We start from the raw sequence: 20,566 nt of genomic DNA, 5'->3' as shown, positions 1-20,566 counted from the left end.
GAGCATTTTCAGGCCTTCTCTCCCATGTGCCTGTCAGGATATTTTTAATGTGCAGCTGACACCTGCAGGTTGAAAAAGTCGAGCGAGAGAGAGACATGCAGTAAATACTTTTAAAATGATTCTTTTCTTAATCCTTCTTTCTTTCCGCAAGTTAAGTAATCATTTCTGAATGGGATCAAAGTTGGGTTGGTTTTACTACATTCAGTACTTCACCTACAGTGGAAAAAAAATCAATCTTCTGATTTACCAGATTTAGAGAATTTTATCAAGGAAAGGTCCACCCTAGGCTTTGACTCTTACTTTAGAGTAAACTGATACAGAGACTTTGTCAGGGATCCAGCTGACTGATAAGAATTGACAGTGGTTTATTTTGAGAAGTCGTCAAATTTTAATGGGGCTCCAAGAACGTTAGCTTAGTCCCTGTCATTTGTGATGTGTGAGTTATGTGTGTTCTCTACAGTTTTTTTTATGGCTGCATAAAAAATACATTGGACCAGATTCTCCTTGGATGTTCACCCATAAAAATCAGGAGTCTGAAGTTTGAAAAATTATGTCAGTGCAAACCCAAAGTAAATGAGAGCCTGCTCAGGCCCAGTCTGCGCATAGGCCGTTTGTAGTTCTTTCCATGTAATATGATCTGTTGTCTCCAATGGGCAGCAAAGTGCGAGAGAAAGATGTCAGTTTTCATTAGCCCGTGTAAATAAAATGAGAAATACTTTCAATGGAAGTTGATCTGGTTTCTCAGTTTAAGCAGGACTATATTTGTATTTCTTATACCAGAACAAAATAATGTTGAATATGTATTTCCCACCTCCACGCTTCCGTCCCCCCTGCATCATGCCAGTTACATGCCCTGTGTATGGCCATGAAACCCAAAGAAGAAGAATATTTGGCATAAGTGGATGAGTGATTGTAAAATAAAGGGTCCAGCTAATTGCTGATGAAGGAGGACAAGCAATGTTTCCATATCAGCCTGTTCCCCTTTTGGTAGCAATCAGAATTCGCCATTAAAAATCATTCTCCAGTATCAAATTTTCCAGACTAGATTCTGATCTCCATTATTACCGAGTAACTTCATCTGCCTTCAGTGGCGTTACCCCAGTGTAACAGAAGTCAGAATCTGGGCTTACAGCTCTGTCTTGGCATTCAAATCTTCAGGGATGCCTTTTCCTAATGAATAAGTATCTTGAGCCCCTTCTCCCATATGCCTGATATGGTTCTGTTTGTATTTAATTTCATAAAACATTTGAAGACTTATCAAGCTAGGCTGAGACAATACTAGCCCTTCTGCTGTACAACTTTACAATAGGTTTTATTCATATTTTAACCGGCTTTTATTACCTTCCCCATGAAAAAGCTGCTTGTTTAGGTTTCATTTGTTGCAAAAATGTATGTTACTGTCAAATGTAAATGTCACTTTGTTTCAGAATATTTTTCTTCTGTGATTATTATTACAGTGTACTGGGTGCAGATTTAGGTTAATGTAAAATAGCCTTGATTCTTAAATCACTATAATTAGGGTGATAGTCTTCATACAATTTAGGTCCAGTATGTAAAGGCTCTCTCCCCCTGTTCAGCAAGAGCTAACAAATACTTCATGCAGATGTCTAAGGAAAACTTCATAGTGGAGTCTTACTGATGTAGTGAACATTTAGGTAGAAACAAGACAAGTGAGAATAAGCGTTTGAAGTCTATCCCATTATGTGTCTGAGAAGACATTAACCAGAATACTCCCAATTTTGTTGTATTCCTTTTAAACAATTCATACCCACAGAGCATATACACAAGGTAAAATCAAGGGTTCTGCTATTCATGAATAGAGTGGCTTCAGCTCAAGCTGACAAGAAAAATTAACCTTTGGTATAAAAAAAAAAATCTAAATACAAATGTGCTTGAACTTCCAAATTCCGAACTAACTTTTGGATCAAGGGGTTGGAATGGGCCCAATTATGGCCCCACTTCAGCAAAGTAATGAAATGCATGCCTAACTTTAAGCATGTGAGTAGCCCCATTGACTTCAGTGGGACTAATCTCATGCTAAAGAACTGTGCTGAATTGGGACCTATCAGAATGTTATTTCTGATTATTTTACAGAGTAATGTATCATTATTTGATACTTTTTGTTTAAAATGGGATATTTGGGCTCAAGCCACTCTAGATACTCACTGCAAGAGAATAGTTTCACCATAAAATCAAAATGGATTATCTTTATGATCTCTGCTTTGACTGACAAAAGAGGGGCTGGTTTGTAGCATTTTGCCAGTTCAGGCTTTTAGGGTCATATGCAACGTGTGGCATAAATGACGGTGTGTGTTACACATCAGTAAGTTGGTGCAATTTACACACCAGAGGGATAGAAGGGTAGAGTTGGAACAAGGAAAGTAACCTTCTTATGCTGTCTTATCAGTTGCTTTTCCTGATGTAATGCTCCACCCTTCTACCCACTCGGTATGTAAATTATGCCAAGCTAAACTCATTCTGATGTGTAACTTACATTGCCTTTCACTTTGGCTCTCCATCTGCATTTGCGAAAATCATCTCCAGTAGGATCAAAACTACGATTCAGGGCATATCTCTCAAGCTCCTAGTGCTGCTGTATGGCACACAGACACCTCGAATTATGAATGTGATGCAAGATATTTTCCACCCTCCTGTTTCTATCTTCTTTCTTCTGTGTGTCCCTTTTACCTCTCCCACTTTTTGATCTGAACTTTCTCTCCTCTTCTTCCACTCTTTGTTCTGTACCTTTCAACTTCCCTCTTTTGTTTCCTGTTTCCCTTACTTTCTTGCCCTCTTCCCCTCTCATATCTCTGTATTCATATTTTCTTCGTTGGTCTGCCTTGCCACCGGCTTACTTCACTCCCATCAGCTCTCTACTTGTGGCTTATTAGCAGATAGGAACTAGAGTAGAACAAAGAACGAGACCTGTGGTGTGGATAACACAGTGGACAACATTTGGGACTGGAAGGCAGCAACAGCTAACAACTAAACATATCCAGAAAAGTGTTTCCAATACACCCTATTTAAGGATGGGGATATAAATGTGGGGGAATTTCTTCCTGACTCTCTGGTAGGTAGTCATTTTATGCCCAGAAACATCAGCTTTAGGGCCATTTCAAGCAAATTTGGGCCCCCTGTGTAACCATGCAACTGAATCCATCCAAAGGCAGGCCCCAAGATTCAGCTTGCAAATTTATCCCCACACCCCTCTGCCTTAAACTGCTGTTCTCAGATAGCTTGAGCAAGGATTGTGGGAGGTTGGTCTTCCACAGTTGGGAAGAGTGACAGAAAATGTGTCTAGAATTGGTATGTTGGTCTGTGTTTTGGGCAGGATGCTGAGGAAGCAGTGGATGAAGGTTCTCAATAAGCAAAGTTTGCCATATATGCCCTGTGATCAAGGGGGCTGTGGTAAAGTGGGAGACAGCCTGATTCTCCAGGACACTCAACTTGTTATCTCTGAAAAGCTCTCAGAATGAAACCCAGCACTGTAGCATATAGAAGTAAACATTGCACTAGCAAGGCAACCTCTCTGGGATGGGGTAGACCCCTCCTGATGTGGGTCTGCACGTTTGACAGCTTGTCTGAACTAGTCCATGCTTTTATTACCAGTGTCATTAGATTGCATGGCTACACGTGTTATTAATGGTCATAAAATTTTCTCTTTCATTTACAAAGTCCACAGAGCCATTAACCAATGGGCTTTCAGTCTGCATGCGGCTATAGAGGCAAAACCAGACCTGCCTACCTACCTATCTAAGGGACTTACCTAGTCCTTCTCCCCCAATCACTGTAGTATCTGAGGCGTCACAGTCCTTAATGTGTTTCTCCTCATGACATCCCTGTTAGGTAGGGCAGAGTTGTTTTCCCCATTATACAGCTGAGGAACTGAGGCACACACAAACTAAATTGCTTGCCCAAGGTCCCGCAGGAAGTCTGTGCTGGAGAAGGCAATTGTAACTGAGTCTTCTAAGGTAGTGTTCTAACCACTGGGCCATCCTTCCTTTCAGTGACTGATAAGAGAGGGAGTGGCCAACTGAACCAAAGGGCCTGACAGTTTTTTATTCTACCTCCCTAGCTGCAGGAAGGTTTAGTAGAACTCCTGCTGCACAACAAAATATTTTCTAAAAGGAAATATTTTGGCCATGAATGTCCCTTCTCTGTTTCAGTTCCTCGTGAGGAAATTCAGGAATCCACTCATTGACCTATTTGCATCTCACATCACTGCAAGGTGCCCTCCTTTTTCTCCCTACAGAAGGACCCAAGGGTAATAGGCGCAGATGCTGTCTCCCAGAGGCGGCCAGTAAGCCGCCTACACCTTTCCTCATCTCCTCCTGCTGCCCAGAACTATCCAGAAGATCCGGAGGGAAAGGGTGCTATTAGTATTAGTAGCTCTTTACTGGCCAAGGAGGCTCTGGTTTTTTTAGTCCCCTCAATGTGGGTCACTCTGACCCCACTGTCCCCCCTTTAAGACAGTATCTGCTCTCCCAGGGACCAGAGCCACAGTACCTGAGGCTACCTGCCTGGCTTTTGAGCAGTCTTGCATGAGAGGGGATACGAGGAAGGCATAATAGTCACTCTGCTGGCATCTAGAAAAACGTCCACAATTCCTTCTGACTCTGGCACTTGGTGGAAGTTCAAGCCATAGAATGAGAAATGTAGTTTCTCTCCTCCTACGCCATTTGTATTGCAGATCTTGGAGCTCTTGCAGGAGGGCCAGATCCAGTGTGACACAGTTTCACTGTTAAAATGTCCAGTGGCTGCACTAAATAGCATACTTTCGTCCGCAGACAGGGGAGCTCTGCATCCCTTTGAGCCCATCAGGAAGGTGTCTATGTATTTCCTCTCCATCCAGGTGTCCCTCCTGATAGCCATTGCCACCTTCCAGAATGTGTTAGAGCTTGGGGTCCTCTCTTTTCAGGAACAGTACTGCACGTTCCACAATGATATAGTTGTTCTTTGAACAAGTCCAGCCTGTATCCCAAAAATTAACTCAGTTTATCGCACAGACAGATCATGCTCCCCTCTTTTTGTCCAGAGCCATCACACCCAAGAGAGAAACTCGGGTGTACATTGGATGTTGATAGCACCCCTCAAGCGCTACATCTGCCACACACAGGTTTTTTGTAAGTCCAACACTCTATTCATTTTCTACCATCCAGTATCTTAAGAAAAGAGCTTCAAGATGGATGAAATGGTGCATCCAGGCACGAAGGCTACAAGCCAGAATCTCTCTAGCAGCCAGCATCAAAGCCGCCTCATTGGGAGTGGTCACACCCCCCTGGGCAAAGAATTCTTGTCCTCCATAGCATAATATCTGTAGGACAGCCACCTGGTCATCCATTCACATAATCTCAAAATTTTGCAATTTGCCTTTGGTGGGAGGATGCATCACAGTGCGGTGACCCATCAGTAGAAAAGGAATTTTAAAACTCTTCATATAGTTCTGTTTGACTCCATGAAAGCACACTGCTATATAATTCCCATTGGTTAACAGATCTGTGGACTTTGTAGATGGAAGAGAATAGGAACACTTACCTTGAGTTAGTGACAGTTTCCGTTCTCTTAAGTTGAAAGGTCCCAGGGGTCTGAACCTCCCTTGTTTGGAGTATTTCTTTGGCCAGTAGGATAAAAAGTCCTGTTTGGTTCTTTCAAATTGATTCATGAAGTTATGCTCTGCTGTAGGAATTCAGTTTATTGCTATAGTGCTTCTAAGCTTATTAGCAAGTTTCAGTCCACAGGGGATAGTATTCTTTGCTATGGAAGCTGTCTCAACTGACAGGCTTTTCAGTACAGCTGGCCATGCTCGCCCCTGTCAGTGGCTGACGGATGTAGTTCTGCCTGTGTAGTTGCATGAAGATTGACTGGTTAGCAGATGTGCATACCTTGTAACTCAGGGAAAAAACATTTTTGGTATGTCGAAATAAATGTTCTAATTCTGCTCTGTAGGGGAACCAGCCGCAGTTCTTGTCTTGATCATCTCCTCATAGTGATTAATTTGCAGGGGTGGAAGCAATGGAAATTTTCTCTTCTGATCATTGTGTTCTCTGGCTCTGAATGTTCAATAACTTCCTGGATAGCAAATATTTGTTTCCTTCCTCTATAAATATTTTCCTGTTTTGCATTCTTGTTTGCTAAATCTGTTGAACATGTTATTCCCCTTTTGATGGGGATTTTGATGCGCTCTCTTTACTGCAGTTAAGAAACTTTTGTGTGGCTTCTTCTAAGAATTTAATATATGGCTTTTGGAGCAGTCATTTCTATCAGCTGGCTATATGTTGCATAAAGATACGTTTCTTATTTTATGGGCTCTCACTTCACTGCCCTTTAACTCCATGAAGTGACAGTGGAAAAAGGAGAGGCTGCTCAGGTTTCACTATGCCTTTCATAATTCTGAACTTCAGCCCTTAGAGGACAGCACACAAGGATGTGGAAAATGGGACCATTTTACGGCAGATTTGAAGCTACACAGCAAATCTGAAAATAGATATTGGATGCCAGAGATGTGTTTCTGTTTCTGAGGTGAACAGCAAAAGATAAAAGACTACATTGAAGAGCTTTGTACTTTTCTGAAGGAATCTGTAGTCACTGCAAAAGTGGTATTCAAAAATGTTTTTGAAAGACCTCCAGAATCATCAGAACTTTAATTTTTTAACATAAGTTGAGGTCCACCAGTGGAAACAAATTACACTCATGAGTTCCACATTTCTTCAAAGCTGTGCTGTCTAAAAGGCATATTCTCATCGCAATGCACAGGGATTGAACTCCCACGGATGCTGCGAGCTACACGTTCCCAACCCTTTTATGAAGCTATAGCCATGCATTATTAGCAGTGTGTCATGGTCTTCCAAAGCTAATGCAGCCATACTTAATTGGAATTCATTTGCAAATTGGATACTATTAATTTAGGCTTAAATAGAGACTGGGAGTGGCTAAGTCATTATGCAAGGTAGCCTATTTCCCCTTGTTTTTTCCTAACCCCCTCTCCCCCCCCCCCCAGACATTCTGGTTAAACTTGGATTTATGCTGGAAATGGCCCACCTTGATTATCATACACATTGTAAGGAGAGTGGTCAGTTTGGATGAGCTATTACCAGCAGGAGAGTGAGTTTGTGTGTGTGTGTAGGGGGTGGGGGGGGGTGAGAAAACCTGGATTTGTGCTGGAAATGGCCCACCTTGATTATCATGCACATTGTAGGGAGAGTGGTCACTTTGGATAAGCTATTACCAGCAGGAGAATGGGGTGGGAGGAGGTATTGTTTCATGGTTTCTGTGTATATAATGTCTTCTGCAGTTTCCACAGTATGCATCCGATGAAGTGAGCTGTAGCTCACGAAAGCATATGCTCAAATAAATTGGTTAGTCTCTAAGGTGCCACAAGTACTCCTTTTCTTTTTGCAAATACTAACATGGCTGTTACTCTGATACTTAACATTGAAGCTCATCTCTTTATTCTCCTTTTGTAGCTCTAAGAGTAGGGGAGATTTATTTTGAACATTATTATTTGTATTATAGTGGCCGCTAAATGCCGATTTGGAATCGAGGCCCTATTGTGCTAAGTAACATAGTGAGACACACTCTGCTCTGAAGAGTTTACAGTCTACATAGATTAGATATACAACAGGTGGGAGGAAAAAAAGAGAGCCAGAAAGGTGGAGTGACTTGCCCCAAGTCACACAGAATGGCTAGGATTAGGACTCAAGGCTGCTGGCTCCGAGGCTACTTCCTTATCCACTAGCTCATGTTGCCTCATTAACCTAACACTGTCTAACTCTTTCTTCTTTAGTACAGTGAAACAGAAAAAACAAAATCTGATATAGATTTTTATTTATACCTCTTTATCTCCTTTCAAGCCAGTCAAGACCAGGAGGGAAAAAAAGTTTTAGGAAACAAATCTAGCATTTCGCACCATAAACTTATTATTATACTTAAGGTTTTTTTTGTTTTAGAGGCTTGGTTTAAAATAAAAGTAAGGCCAACAAAATCAGCATCTTTATTTGCAATGCTGGCCTGGTGAATGGAAATGTCTGAACTAGCATAACAACCCCTGGAAACTTGTGCTGGTGGTTGAGAGGGGTCTTGGAAGCAGTTCATCCTTTGTGAAGGACTAACGTGATCATCCCAGGGTCAGGGAATTTGGAATAGCACAAGTGAGAGAATTTCCTGTCCCCAAACACTGTCAGCTGTGGGGACACAAGACCTTGGAAACATTTGCAAGCACAGTAGTGCCTTGGGATATTGTTAGGGCTGCCTCAAGAGATTTTTCTGCTCTTAGCAAATCGGGAACATCTGCCCTTCCTAGCCCATAGTTATTGTCACAGTAAACAGAGTTTAAATATTTTTCTGTTCCTGATCTTCTGCTGACCTAAGTGGCCACCTGTTCAGCTCTGTATGATATAATCTGCTTCATATGATGGTATATTTTAAAGGCCATCAGTGTGGGTAGTGCTGTACAAACAAAGAAAGACGTAGTTCTGCTCCAAGAAGCTCAGTGTCTATATCAGGGGTCAGCAACCTATGGCACGAGTGCCAAAGACTGCACGCAAGCCAATTTTTAACGGCATGCTGCTGTCTGCCGGGGACAGCAGCATGCAATTAAAAATCCTGCCCAGCCCGGCCCACTCTTCTCCACCCACCGCTCTCTCCTTGTAGGGCAGGCAAGCTTGCCTCTTCCCCCAGCGTGCAGGGTTCCTGCCCCTCCTTCTCTCCCTCCCTGCGGCCAATCGGCTGACGGCCCTTGCTACAGAGGGGGAGAGGGAAAAGCGGAGCTGCAGCATGCTCTCTGCTCCGGGGACCTTGGGGAAGGGGGTGGAAGCGGCATATCCCCTCCAGCCCCCTACCGTGAGCCACTCCAGGCAGGGGGCTGGGAGCACCCCCATGACCACACCTCCAACCCTCTGCCCTGACCCCCCCTCACAATCCCAGCCCTGACTCCGGCATCCCCCACACATACCCAGCCCCCTGCCCTGACTTCTGCATCCTCCTCACACACCCTCAGTACCCCCACACCCCATGCCCTGACTCTTGCACCCCCCACATCCCCACCACCACCCTGAGCAGCAAACGGGAGCTCCTGCACACACACACACACACACACCTTCCCACCTGCACCCCTCGCACCAAATGGGAGCTGCCCAGGTAAGTGCTCCACACCCAAACCTCCTGCCCCAACCCTGAGCCCCCTCCCTCATTCTAGCTCCTGGCCAGACCCTGCACCCCAACCCCCAGCCTGCTCCTTCACCCCCAGCCCTGTTCTCAGTGCACTCCCACCCTCATCTCAGTGCAGAGAAAGGAAGAGAATGGGCCAGAACCAGGGAGAAGGTAGGTACCTACTCTGTGTGGACAGGGCTGGGACCCCAGACCGGCAGCGGGATGAGCGGGTCCAGCAGCCGGGATGCTGGCCGGCAGGAGCCGGCAGACAGAACCCCAGACCAACAGCGGGCTGAGCCGCTCAGCCCACTGCTGGTATGGGGTCCTGGCTGCTGGCCCCGCTCAGCCCACTGCCAGTCTGGGTCTCTGGCTGCCGGCCCCTTGCCAGCCGGGGTCCCAGCCGCAGGCCCCGCTGCCGGCCTAGGTGAACGGAACCCCAGGCTGGCAGCGGGCTGAGCGGGCCGGCGGTGTAAGATCAGCATTTTAATTTAATTTTAAATGAAGCTTCTTAAACATTTTGAAAACCTTGCTTACATACAACAATAGTTTAGTTGTATAATAGATAGACTTATAGAGAGAAACCTTCTAAAAAACGTTAAAATGTATTACTGGCACGCGAAACCTTAAATTAAAGTGAATAAATGAAGACTCCGCACACCACTTCTAAAAGGTTGCCGACCCTTGGTCTATATCAAACACAGGGTAAACAAGTTGAGGATCGAGCCTCCTACTGGTGCCTTTTCCGTTCAAGTCCCCCTCTCCTTCGTGGATAATTCTTACGTTTTATCTGAAGTAAAAAAGTAACAGTATTTTCCCAGTGAGGTGCAATGATTTAGTTGCTTTTGTGCCTGAGAAACGTTAGAGCATGGCCATTCATTTACCTTTTGTCTGCTACAGGTGTGCTACTTAAATGTGATGAGGTTTAGCGAGTTTGTCACTTGTGGGAGAAGTTATGTCTCCAAAAGAATTGATTTTTGGTTTTCATATCCAGTCTTTGCCGGGGCACCCCAGACATCAGGTGGTGACTGCTGGAAGAAATATGTCTGAAGATCATTGGCTTTAATCACCCACACTAATCAATTCACCTTTACAGTTTAGGATTGGGGTGATCATCACAATGTAAAGCATGTCAAGAGAAGAATTGTTGATTTGTATACTTGGTGTATTTGAAGGCTGTATTCTGCATGGTTTCTATCTTCTAGAAAGAAGGGACAAGCTTTTTCAGGTGAAATGGCTCTCTTGGGGCATTTTGACTGTTTTGTCTTGTTTCTGTTTGGAGAAGCCATGGGCTACGATGCCTGGCGCAGCTTAGGCCCTGATTCTGCAGGTGACTCAATGTGCACAGACCCCTGTGCCTGCATGGAGCCCCATCAATATCTGTGGGTCTCTGTGTAGGTGCCCATATGGAATCACTTACAAGATCAGAGCTAAAGCTGCTTGCTGTTTTTCAGATTAAAAATATTTAATAAAAGAGGCCCTTTTTAAAAGTCAAAAATTTTCATGAAAAAATATTTTTCAAACTTTTCATTTTTTTTCCTGACAAAATTGTAAAATGAAAAATGGAGCCATGCTTTCAGTTTTTGTCTTTTTGGTTTTCTGTTTCCCTCCTCCCTCACTTCCTTTGTCAGTGGCAAGTGGAAAAGGAAGGTGGGAAAAAATGAAAAAGGGTTAGATAGGAAAACCAAAAAATTAACATTTTCAAAAAGAAAAATTTTGAAGCAAAAATTTGATTAAACTTTTGTGAAAATATCAAATAAAGTAAACCCATTCTGAAACAATGAAAAAGGCTTTGACATTTTTATATTCTTCACAATTTTTCCCCCATATATCAACCTGCTCTAATTCAGGACCTCAGAGAGTTTGCCCTTCTAGTCTCTTTTCTTTGTTCATTATCTTTAGTTTGCTTGACTCTTGAAGGAAGGAAGAAGAGAAGGAAGAGGTCTGATATGTTTATCTGATCGAGAAGAGAAATGCGGATTGGAATCTTTTTTAATGTTTATGTTGAATTTAAAGGGAAATTTGTTAGCCCTGTTGTGGCAAGTAACATGCAAAAATGACTATAACTAAATTAGATGAGAGAGAAACAAAATATTTCTCTTTAGTTTGTTTACTTTGTGTTTGGCAATACTCTGAGTATACCAAGTTTTTCCATTTCCTTCTTTATAGTCAGTTTTCCTTGTTTTGTGTAACTCTTCTACAAAGCAAGAGGGGAGAATATTTTTTTAAAAATAGGAAATATTATTTAAGCATAAAATCTGGCAAGGGGGTTATGGGGCATATGTGTAACTGAAACACTTTAAACTATATTTAATTTGGCTAGATATAAAATTGGAAGTGTCCCTTTAATTTTACTGGACAGGTTTTTTAAGCATTGACGGATCAAAGAATCTTCCGAGAAAAACACTTGTATGAGATTTCATTCATAAATACAAAAATGAGTTTTTAATTGGGAATTTGGAAAAGTAAATGGATCTCTTTGCTAGCAAACTCGTGACAATTAACAGGTTGGAAATTTTGGGTGGGTTTGACTTAGGCCAGGTCTACACTATAAATTTACATCAGTATAACTACATTGCTTAGGGGTGTTAAAAAATCCACACCCCTGAGTGACACAGTTATACCCACCTAACCCCTGACGTAGACAGCGCTATGTCGACAGGAGGGCTACTCCCGCTGACAGAGCTACTGCCTCTCACAGAGGTGGATTAACTATGCCAACGGGAGAAGCTCTCCCGTTGGTATAGTAGCATCTTTGCTGAGGTGCTACAATGGCACAGCTGCAGCAGTGCATCTGCACCACTGCAGCTTTTTAAGTGTACCTGCCCTTAGGGATATCAGTCCTAATTGCTTTCAATAGGACTTTTAGGCACTTTTTATACATTCTACCTTTTGATACTCGATTTACGGATGTGAAGAATCTATTTTTATCCCTGCCCAAAAAATTATCCACTCTTTAAAATTTGATTGGTGGTGTTTAAAAAATAGTGCATCACTTTGATTTACATGTGAGTTGTAAGAGCTGGGGTATGACAGCCATCTGTGCCTACAATTGGAGCACTGGCTGCTGTTGGATCTACTGCCCTTCAAAGGAACAGAGATGTGTCAGAGGTAAAAAGCCATAGGGTTCTAGGTGGAGCGGCAAGTGTTAATGGACAGAACTCTGAATCAGCTGGGCCTTGTTAGCCTCCTAGAAAGGCACCTGGAGCAGTTATAAAGGGAGAGAAGACAGCTGCTAGGGATGGCTCAATAGCCAGGCTGCTGGTCAGAGGGCAAGGACTGGCTGACTGTACTGGATTCTAGTTAACCTTTGTGAACAAGAAGGAATTTAAAGACTGCTCTTTGTGCTCTTCTGCTACAAGATGGGAGTTGAAAATTGATTTTAAGTCTGTGCTTTTCCCTTCTCCTGGAGCAAGAGAGATCCACAGATTCCGCCAGCTCTTCCTTTGGAGCAAGAAAGGATTTAAAGACGATATTTCTTTTTTTTTTTTTGTTCAACCTGTCTAAGGGATCTTTGCCTCTCTGCTTCCTGGAGAGGATCCAGGAACTGTGCCAGTAGACAACTATCTGAACTCCAGGGTCCTCCCTCAGGAACAGGAACTGTCTCTTTCGGTGTTTGTACTGCACCCGCCACAATGGAGTCCTCATCCCAATGGGTACCTTTGAGTGCTACTATAATATAAATATTTAATAATAAAGACTGTGGTCTGGAGGACTGAATAGAGCTCAGGGGACAGGGTGGCCAGAGATCATGGAAGACCTGCCAGACTGTTGCCTTAGTTTGGGGCTCAAGATTGGAACTCCAAAGCACTGGATGGGCTGGAGTTCTTTTCTTTCCCTGGTATTAAGGAACTGCGTGAAGCTGACTCTGTTACAGGAATTGGAGGGTATTTGTTCGATAGCATATAATTGGTCTTTGATCAGAGAGACTCCTTGTTGATCACTTCTTTGGTATTAGCCCGACAAAGGGATTTTATGTCTAACTTTTTTATGAGAAAAAGAATTGCTCTAGACAAGAGACTCATCTTTTTGTATATGCAGCTAAACCTAGGTGAAGCCAATCATCAAGGCCTTTACACACATGCTTCACTTGACTTTCATGAGCAGTCCCATTGATTTCACTACTCCTGACTACAAGCTTAAGCACTCATGTTGGTATTTGCAAGTTCAGATCCTTAATGATCTTCTTCACCTAGATATGGCTACATTTGAAAAAAGATGAATTGTTTGAATCTTGAACATTGCTTTCTTCTGTGGGATTGGGACCTAAAAGCAGATGATAATGCACAAGATTAACTGTGTTTATTACTTTAATAAAATGAGCAATAAAAAGATGCAGGTTTTTTTTTAATGGAATATACAGAGTAAGGCACCAATCCTACAAACACTCAACATGCACATAACTTTACTGACATGAGTAGGTATGCCTATGATTAAGTGTCTCAAAGACTGGAACCTAACTTTGTATGTTGAGGGTATTTCTAGAGAGATAATGCCATGTATTGAGCAAGTCACATTGCTTGACTATCTCTCAAATCCCATTCTTCTTCTTAAAAAATAGTAGACAGAAAATCCCAGACCCAGAATGAAAACAAGCAGACAGTTAGCAATAAAGAGAGAAGCAACATTAAATTCTCATAAGTCCTCAGTTGGGTCCTAGGAGGAGAATGTATTTTATATTCTATTTGAGAAAGCTAATAAAGGAATAGTTTATTTTTTAAAAAATTTCTGGCAGTTTGAGCATTTATTTATTCAGTGTGATTTATAAAATAATAAATGCCCATCCCATGCTCCAGGCATCTCTACAAAATGTTCACATAAAATCATACAATAAACTGCTCTGCCCATTCCTATTGTTGTGACTAACCATTACGCCCTGACAAAAAGTCAGGGCACTAATAAAGCTCCTCAGACTGAGTTTCCCATAAATACACAAATAAAGACAAGCTTTGCATGGTGCCCAGAGGGTTAACACAACCAAGCTCTGGGTGAAATAAATTCCACTCAAGGGTCCTTTGTGCATGATGCTCTTGCAGTCATTCCCTTTTGTTTACATCAAAGTCCATTTCTAAATGTGTTTGAGGTATGGTAAGACCCAGAACATCACTCCCCTGTAGCAATTGTTGTGAAATCTTACATCCACATCTAAGTGAATGCATAGTCTTAATCATGGTATTTTATTGTTTTAGGGTGGCAAAGGCACTGAAAGTCCCTGTGTATGAAACACCAACAGGCTGGAGGTTTTTTTCAAATCTTATGGATTCTGGACGATGCTCACTTTGTGGAGAAGAAAGCTTTGGCACTGGTAAGAAATCCAGTAACAATGTTTTCCATAGAACCTTAAATCTGCTTATTCTCTTGTGGGATATTGGGCACCAACCTCTTTATTCAGTGGTAGGAAGACTCGGCAAATTAATTCCCTGGCATAATTGACCATGGACCCTCGAAAGTTCAAATTTGAATAGGTTAAGCTCTGGGTGCCACGTAACCTGTGTTATGAAATATCAGAGTTTCAGTAGCAAAAACAGTAGGCCAAACTCGTTCTGAGGGGATGGGTAAGCTGCTTGCCATTCCATCCTAGAATGGCACAGGACCCAGAAAAATTTCTCCTGGTCCTATTGCAAAAACAATTTTTTCTTCACTGGCTGTGCCAGCAATTTGATGGATTTTGTGCATGTGTATATGGTCATTATGTGTATTTATTATGAGTATCTGTGCATTAAACTGAACCTGTTGCGGGTGTCTCTGTTTAGGACATTGTCTGGTTTTCCAATGGTTCTAGTGACAGAAAGAACTTTGTAATAAAACTACTTCAATGTCATTCAGTCAGTAGCCACATTTTCCCAAAGAAATTGTCCCTCCTCTACCTCATTAGTTAATGAAGCCAATTAGTGACATACAGAATGCAAAGCAAATATGAATAGCCCATCAGGAACATAGGATTGCTAGCTCCAGCACATTCTGCAAACATGTGAAACATCTATCTATGCAATCTGTAAGTTTTGCATTTAAAGGTATTTGTGGGATATGGAAATAACTGAATAAATTCCACTGTGTGTTTGTCTCCCCCTTATTCCTAAATATGTTGAGGAGTGCATCTCACTGCAGTTCTCCCCAAAAAAAAAAAAAAAAAAAAAAAAGTATTGACTCTGGATAACGGTGGTAGCATAGAAGTACATCTGAATAGCTAGACTGTTAGTCTGTAAGTTAATTATTTTGTATTTTGGTAAGAATTCTAGGAAGTTCTTTGATGTTTGGAATGATTTCTCTGTTATAGATTTTCATAGAAAAGCAAACACCAGGCATTCATGTGACTATTTTTCAAAGGGCAGCCTACACAGTCCTTGGACCTTAGAGGACTCAGAAAAGAGGGGGCATTTTAAAGGAAACTGGGAAGTTTATTTCCTTTCAGAATATGCTCTCATTTGTCTCTGCCCAAGTTCTCTGGATACTGAGGCTTCAGCTGGGTGGCCAGACCCTGAGATTTTTCAACCAGATGGCTATCTAATGTTATACCATTCATCTAGTGCTCCTCTCCCTGTTTCTAAATGTCATAGGTTCTCTCTTCCCTCCAAGGTCAGATACACGTCTGCAGCCTTCCCATGGGACTCTTGTGCCCCCCTGGCCACTGATCCAGCAAAATAACCTCATCAGCACCTGAATTGATAGGAAAGCCCCATGCATGGGTGGTGGAGGGTTGGCTTGCTTGTGGCTGGAATTTTCGAAGGAGCCTAAGAGAGTCAGGCACCCAACTACCATTGACTTTCAATGGATTTGAGCACCCAGCTGCCTTAGGCCTCTTTGAAAATACTAGCCTATGTGACCAACAGGCGTAGAGTTTTCCCTGCCATACTCAAGTCAATCTGTGGAGTTAGTATAGTGGTGGTTCCACACTGCGGACAGGTCTGAGCCCTTACTGACTTCCAATATCTTATACCCTTAAGTTGAAAGGTATTTGAATAAATTATAGTGACAACCCCCCCATTCAGTCTTTAGAGGAGGTTTTGGAACAAATTGATAAACTAAACAGTAATAAGTCACCACGACCAGATGGGAGGAAGGAACTCAAATGTGAAATTGCAGAACTACTAACGGTAGTTTTTAACCTATCATTTAAATCAGCTTCTGTACCAAATGACTGGAGGATAGCTAATGTGATGCCAATTTTTTAAAAAGGCTCCAGAGGTGATCCCGGCAATTACAGGCCAGTAAGCCTGACTGCAGTCCCAGACAAACTGGTTGAAACTATAGTAAAGAACAAAGTTGTCAGACACATAGATGAATATAATTTGTTGGGGGAAAATCAACATGGTTTTTGTAAAGGGAAATCATGCCTCACCAATCATGCCTACTAGAATTATTTGAGGGGGTCAACAAGCATGTGGACAAGGGGGATCCAGTGGATATAGCGTACTTAGATTTTCAGAAAGCCTTTGACAAGGTCCCTGACCAAAGGCTCTGTAGCAAACTAAAGTGTCATGGGATAAGAGGGAAGGTCCTCTCATGGATTAGTAACTGGTTAAAAGATAGGAAACAAAGGGTAGGAATAAATGGTCAGTTTTCAGAATGGAGAGAGGTAAATAGTGGTGTCCCCCAGGGATCTGTACTGGGACCAGTATTTTTCAACATATTCCTAAATGATCTGGGAAGAGGGGTAAACAGGTGGCAAATTTGCAGATGATACAAAACTACTCAAGATAGTTAAGTCCCAGGCAGACTGCGAAGAACTACAAAAGGATCTCTCAAAACTGGGTGACTGGGCAACAAAATGGCAGATGAAATTCAATGTTGATAAATGCAAAGTAGTGCACATTGGAAAACATAATCCCAACTATACATATAAAATAGTGAGGTCTAAATTAGCTGTTACCACTCAAAAAGAGATCTTGGAGTCATTATTGATAGTTCTCCGAAAACATCCACTCACTATGCAGCGGCAGTCAAAAAGGTGAACTGAATGTTGGGAATCATTAAGAAAGCGATAGATAATAAGACAGAAAATATCATATTGCCGCTATATAAATCCATGGTACGCCTTCACCTTGAATACAGTGTGCAGATATGGTTGCCCCATCTCAAAAAAGCTATATTGGAATTGGAAAAGGTTGAAAAAAGGGCAACAAAATGATTAGGGGTATGGAACAGCTTCCGTATTAGGAGAGATTAATAAGACTGGGACTTTTCAGCTTGAAAAAGAGACTACTAAGGGGGGAAAATGATAGAGATCTATAAAATTGTGACTGGTGTAGAGAAAGTAAATAAGGAAGTGTTATTTACTCTTTCTCATAAAACAAGAACTAGGGGTCACCAAATGAAATTAATAGGCAGCATGTTTAAAACAAATAAAAGGAAGTATTTTTTTTCACACAACACACAGTCAACCTGTGGAACTCCTTACCAGAGGATGTTGTAAAGGCCAAGACTATAGCAGGGTTCAAAAAAGAACTAGATAAGTTCATGGAGGATAGGTCCATCCATAGGCTATTAGTCAGGATGGGCAGAGATGGTGTCCCTAGCCTCTGTTTGTCCAGAAGCTGGGAATGGGCGACCAGATGGATCACTTGATGATTACCTATTCTGTTCCCTCTGGGGCACCTGACATTGGCCACTGTCGGAAGACAGGGTACTGGGCTAGATGGACCTTTGGTCTAACCCAGTATGGTCATTCTTATATTCTTATGTTCAGCCTCCCTCCCACATGACAATGAACCATGCCAGTGTGGTTCCTGACTCATTCACAAGTGGTAAGGACTGCAGCCAGCAGAAACTGCGGATGTGTCCAGAACTATTACTTTCTATTGCACACAGAAAGGGGAAGGATTTTGGTCACTTGCCACTTTAAAGGAACAGCACCAGGAAAAAATACATGATTATGCTGTAAAAAAATAAAAACTAACAACAGTATTTCCATAGCATGTGAATATGCATGACGTACCCTTGGAGACTGGGTTTTGCTAAGGATAGTGCTGGCCAATGAGTGTCCTGAGCACAGATGGTCTGTAACCATACAGGTCATTGGGAAGTTCTGAGGCACACAGAAGCAGCATATTGTGGAATGTCAGCCCTTTCAAAGGACCCACGTGCATGGATCTCAAGGGCTATGCTGGGGTGGGCAAACTACGTCCTGCAGGCCGGATCCTGGTCGCCGGCCATTTTAATCCAGCCCTCAAGCTCCCATTGGGGAGTGGGGGCTGGGGTTTGCCCCCTTCCGGCTCTCCAGCTGGGGAGCAGGGTCGGGGGCTGCTCCACACGACTCCCAGAAGCCAGGGCATGGCCCTCCTTCAGCTCCTATGTTCTCCAATGGCCCCATCCAGTGGCCCCCTCCAGTGCTTCATGTGGGAGCCGGAGAAGGGACATACCACTGCTTCTGGGACCTGCTTGAGGTAAGCGCTGCCCAGAGCCTGCACCCCTTGAGACTCCCCCCATGCTCCTAACCCTTACCCCGATCCCCCTCTTGCCCTCTAAACCCCTCAATCCCAGCCTGGAACACCCTCCTACACCCCAAACCCCTCACCCCCAGCCAGAGCCTGCACCCCTTCCCTCCCCCAACTCCCTGCCCCAGCCCAGAGCCCCCTCTCGCACCCTGAACTCCTCATTTCTGGCCGCCTCCTTAGAGCCCGCATCCCCAACCAGAGCCCTCCCTCACCCCAACCCCAATTTTGTGAGCATTCATGGCCCACCTTACCATTTCTATTCCCAGATGTGGCCCTCGGGCCAAAAAGTTTGCCCACCCGTAGGTTATGCTGACTCTGATTGGAATATAGATGGCGTCAAGACTCTGGATTGGGCCCTCTAAGTTCCCTTTTATCCAGTCTCACGGGTGCTAGGGATGATCCTGCCCCACTATGTGCCTGCATCTCACTGAGGGAAAGGAAGCTCCTTTGATGGTCACATACCATGAAAGACACAAAGCTTATCTTCTCCTCTGAACCTCTGTCTTTCTTTGGCCTCCTTCCCTGGACTTGCTTCATTATGTAGAGCCTCAATGTGGTCAGATGCTGTACTGCAGCCTTTCCCCAGGTCTGTCCCTGATTTCTCAAACCCCTACTGACTCCCCTTAACCTCACACCAGTATGCCTGCCCCAAGCTCTTTCCATACCCTTCCTTAATCCCGACTCTCCCTCTTCCTGATACTAACCGCGTAAACGCTTGATAAATCCCCTGTTTCTTATGTGTAGGTGGGGGTGCCATTGCACAAATTGCCTCAAGCAGCCTGTGGGATGGCTGCTGCTTGAGTTCTACAACCTGTGCATCCTGGCCTACTAACTGTGGAGCACCTGCAGCAGTCCCCAAGCACTGCCAAAAATGTACTCCAGTCCTGAGCCACCACCTCAGGGTACTCAAGCCACTGGATGCTCAGGCGACTTGGGTACAGTCAAATACTAGCTTTGAAAGGCCGCATGGTGCCCAGTTCCCACTTGAACTGCTAGATTGCAGCCACATGGCTCTTTGCATTAACCAAGTTATGAAATGTTATGTCTGCATCTCGCTGCCTCAGTTTCTCCATCTGCCAATTGATTTTAATAAGTCTTATCTATCTGATGTGACATGAAACTTGTTTGTAAAACACTTCGAAATCTTCAGATGAACAGTGCTTTATAAATGCAAAGTGTTTTATTAATAAGTATGTGTATTATTACTCTGAGCCTTTTCTCTTTTACGTAGTGTCCTAGACTACCTTGCCCTTCACCAATTTCTGCTTGCACTGGGAATTTGATTCTGTGTTAAGACTTTCTCCTTAATGATCTCACTGTAGAGATAGGAAACTTGGCAGTTCTTTAGTTTTCAGAATTTCATATTTAAAGGAATCTACCATCCAGTTGGCCAACACAATGACCTTGCTACTCTGTAAAAGCAAGAGGGGTTTTACAGACCTGCATCTAAATTATCACATTTATTGTCATACTAACCTGACAGCACTTAAAAGTGACTGGTTCTACGTCCAGGTAATACAACCCAGCTGTAGTTCCCAAATAATGCAATCCCCTGGTGTTATAACAAAAAGAGATTTTGCAGTGGCCAGTAAATAAAAGCAAATTTTCTGCTATAAAAGGACAAAAGATTTTGAAAATATCCCATAGGGCTGTGTTTCCCAGACTTGTTTTCTGGCAGCTAATCTTGGAGTTGAACCAATGCATTAAAAACTTCTTCCATTTTTGTAGTAGTGTGGAGAGTTTGTCAGATGAGGTTAGTAATTTGCTGTATTATGAGTAATACCCAAAGCACAGTTCAGAGAAAGGCAACAGCAGCAATTCTTATCTAAGTTTCATCAGCAAACTATTAATCAGAATTAGGAAATCTATGTACTTGATGTATCTTGCTTATATCCACCTTGGCAAATGCTGCATCTCATTTTCACATGTTTTCATACTTCAGCTCTAAACTTCCATATGTCAGCAACATCGGAGGCTTTCTGCCACAA

General features: G+C 42.9%; 1 protein-coding gene across 1 annotated transcript in view; it reads left to right on the top strand.

The window, feature by feature from the left end:
* Nucleotides 1-20,566, top strand: part of PGM5 (phosphoglucomutase 5) — a 107,593-nt gene that overhangs the window by 51,338 nt on the left and 35,689 nt on the right. Inside the window, exon 7 of the mRNA XM_077817610.1 lies at nucleotides 14,334-14,449. Coding sequence (XP_077673736.1) covers nucleotides 14,334-14,449 — 116 coding nt within the window. The remainder of the gene's footprint in view (nucleotides 1-14,333; nucleotides 14,450-20,566) is intronic.

Source organism: Eretmochelys imbricata, chromosome 5, assembly GCF_965152235.1.
Source record: "Eretmochelys imbricata isolate rEreImb1 chromosome 5, rEreImb1.hap1, whole genome shotgun sequence".
Classification (NCBI taxonomy): Eukaryota; Metazoa; Chordata; order Testudines; family Cheloniidae; genus Eretmochelys; species Eretmochelys imbricata.
The sequence above is the reverse complement of the archived record's forward strand: the minus strand, read 5'-3'. Positions and strand labels throughout refer to the sequence as shown.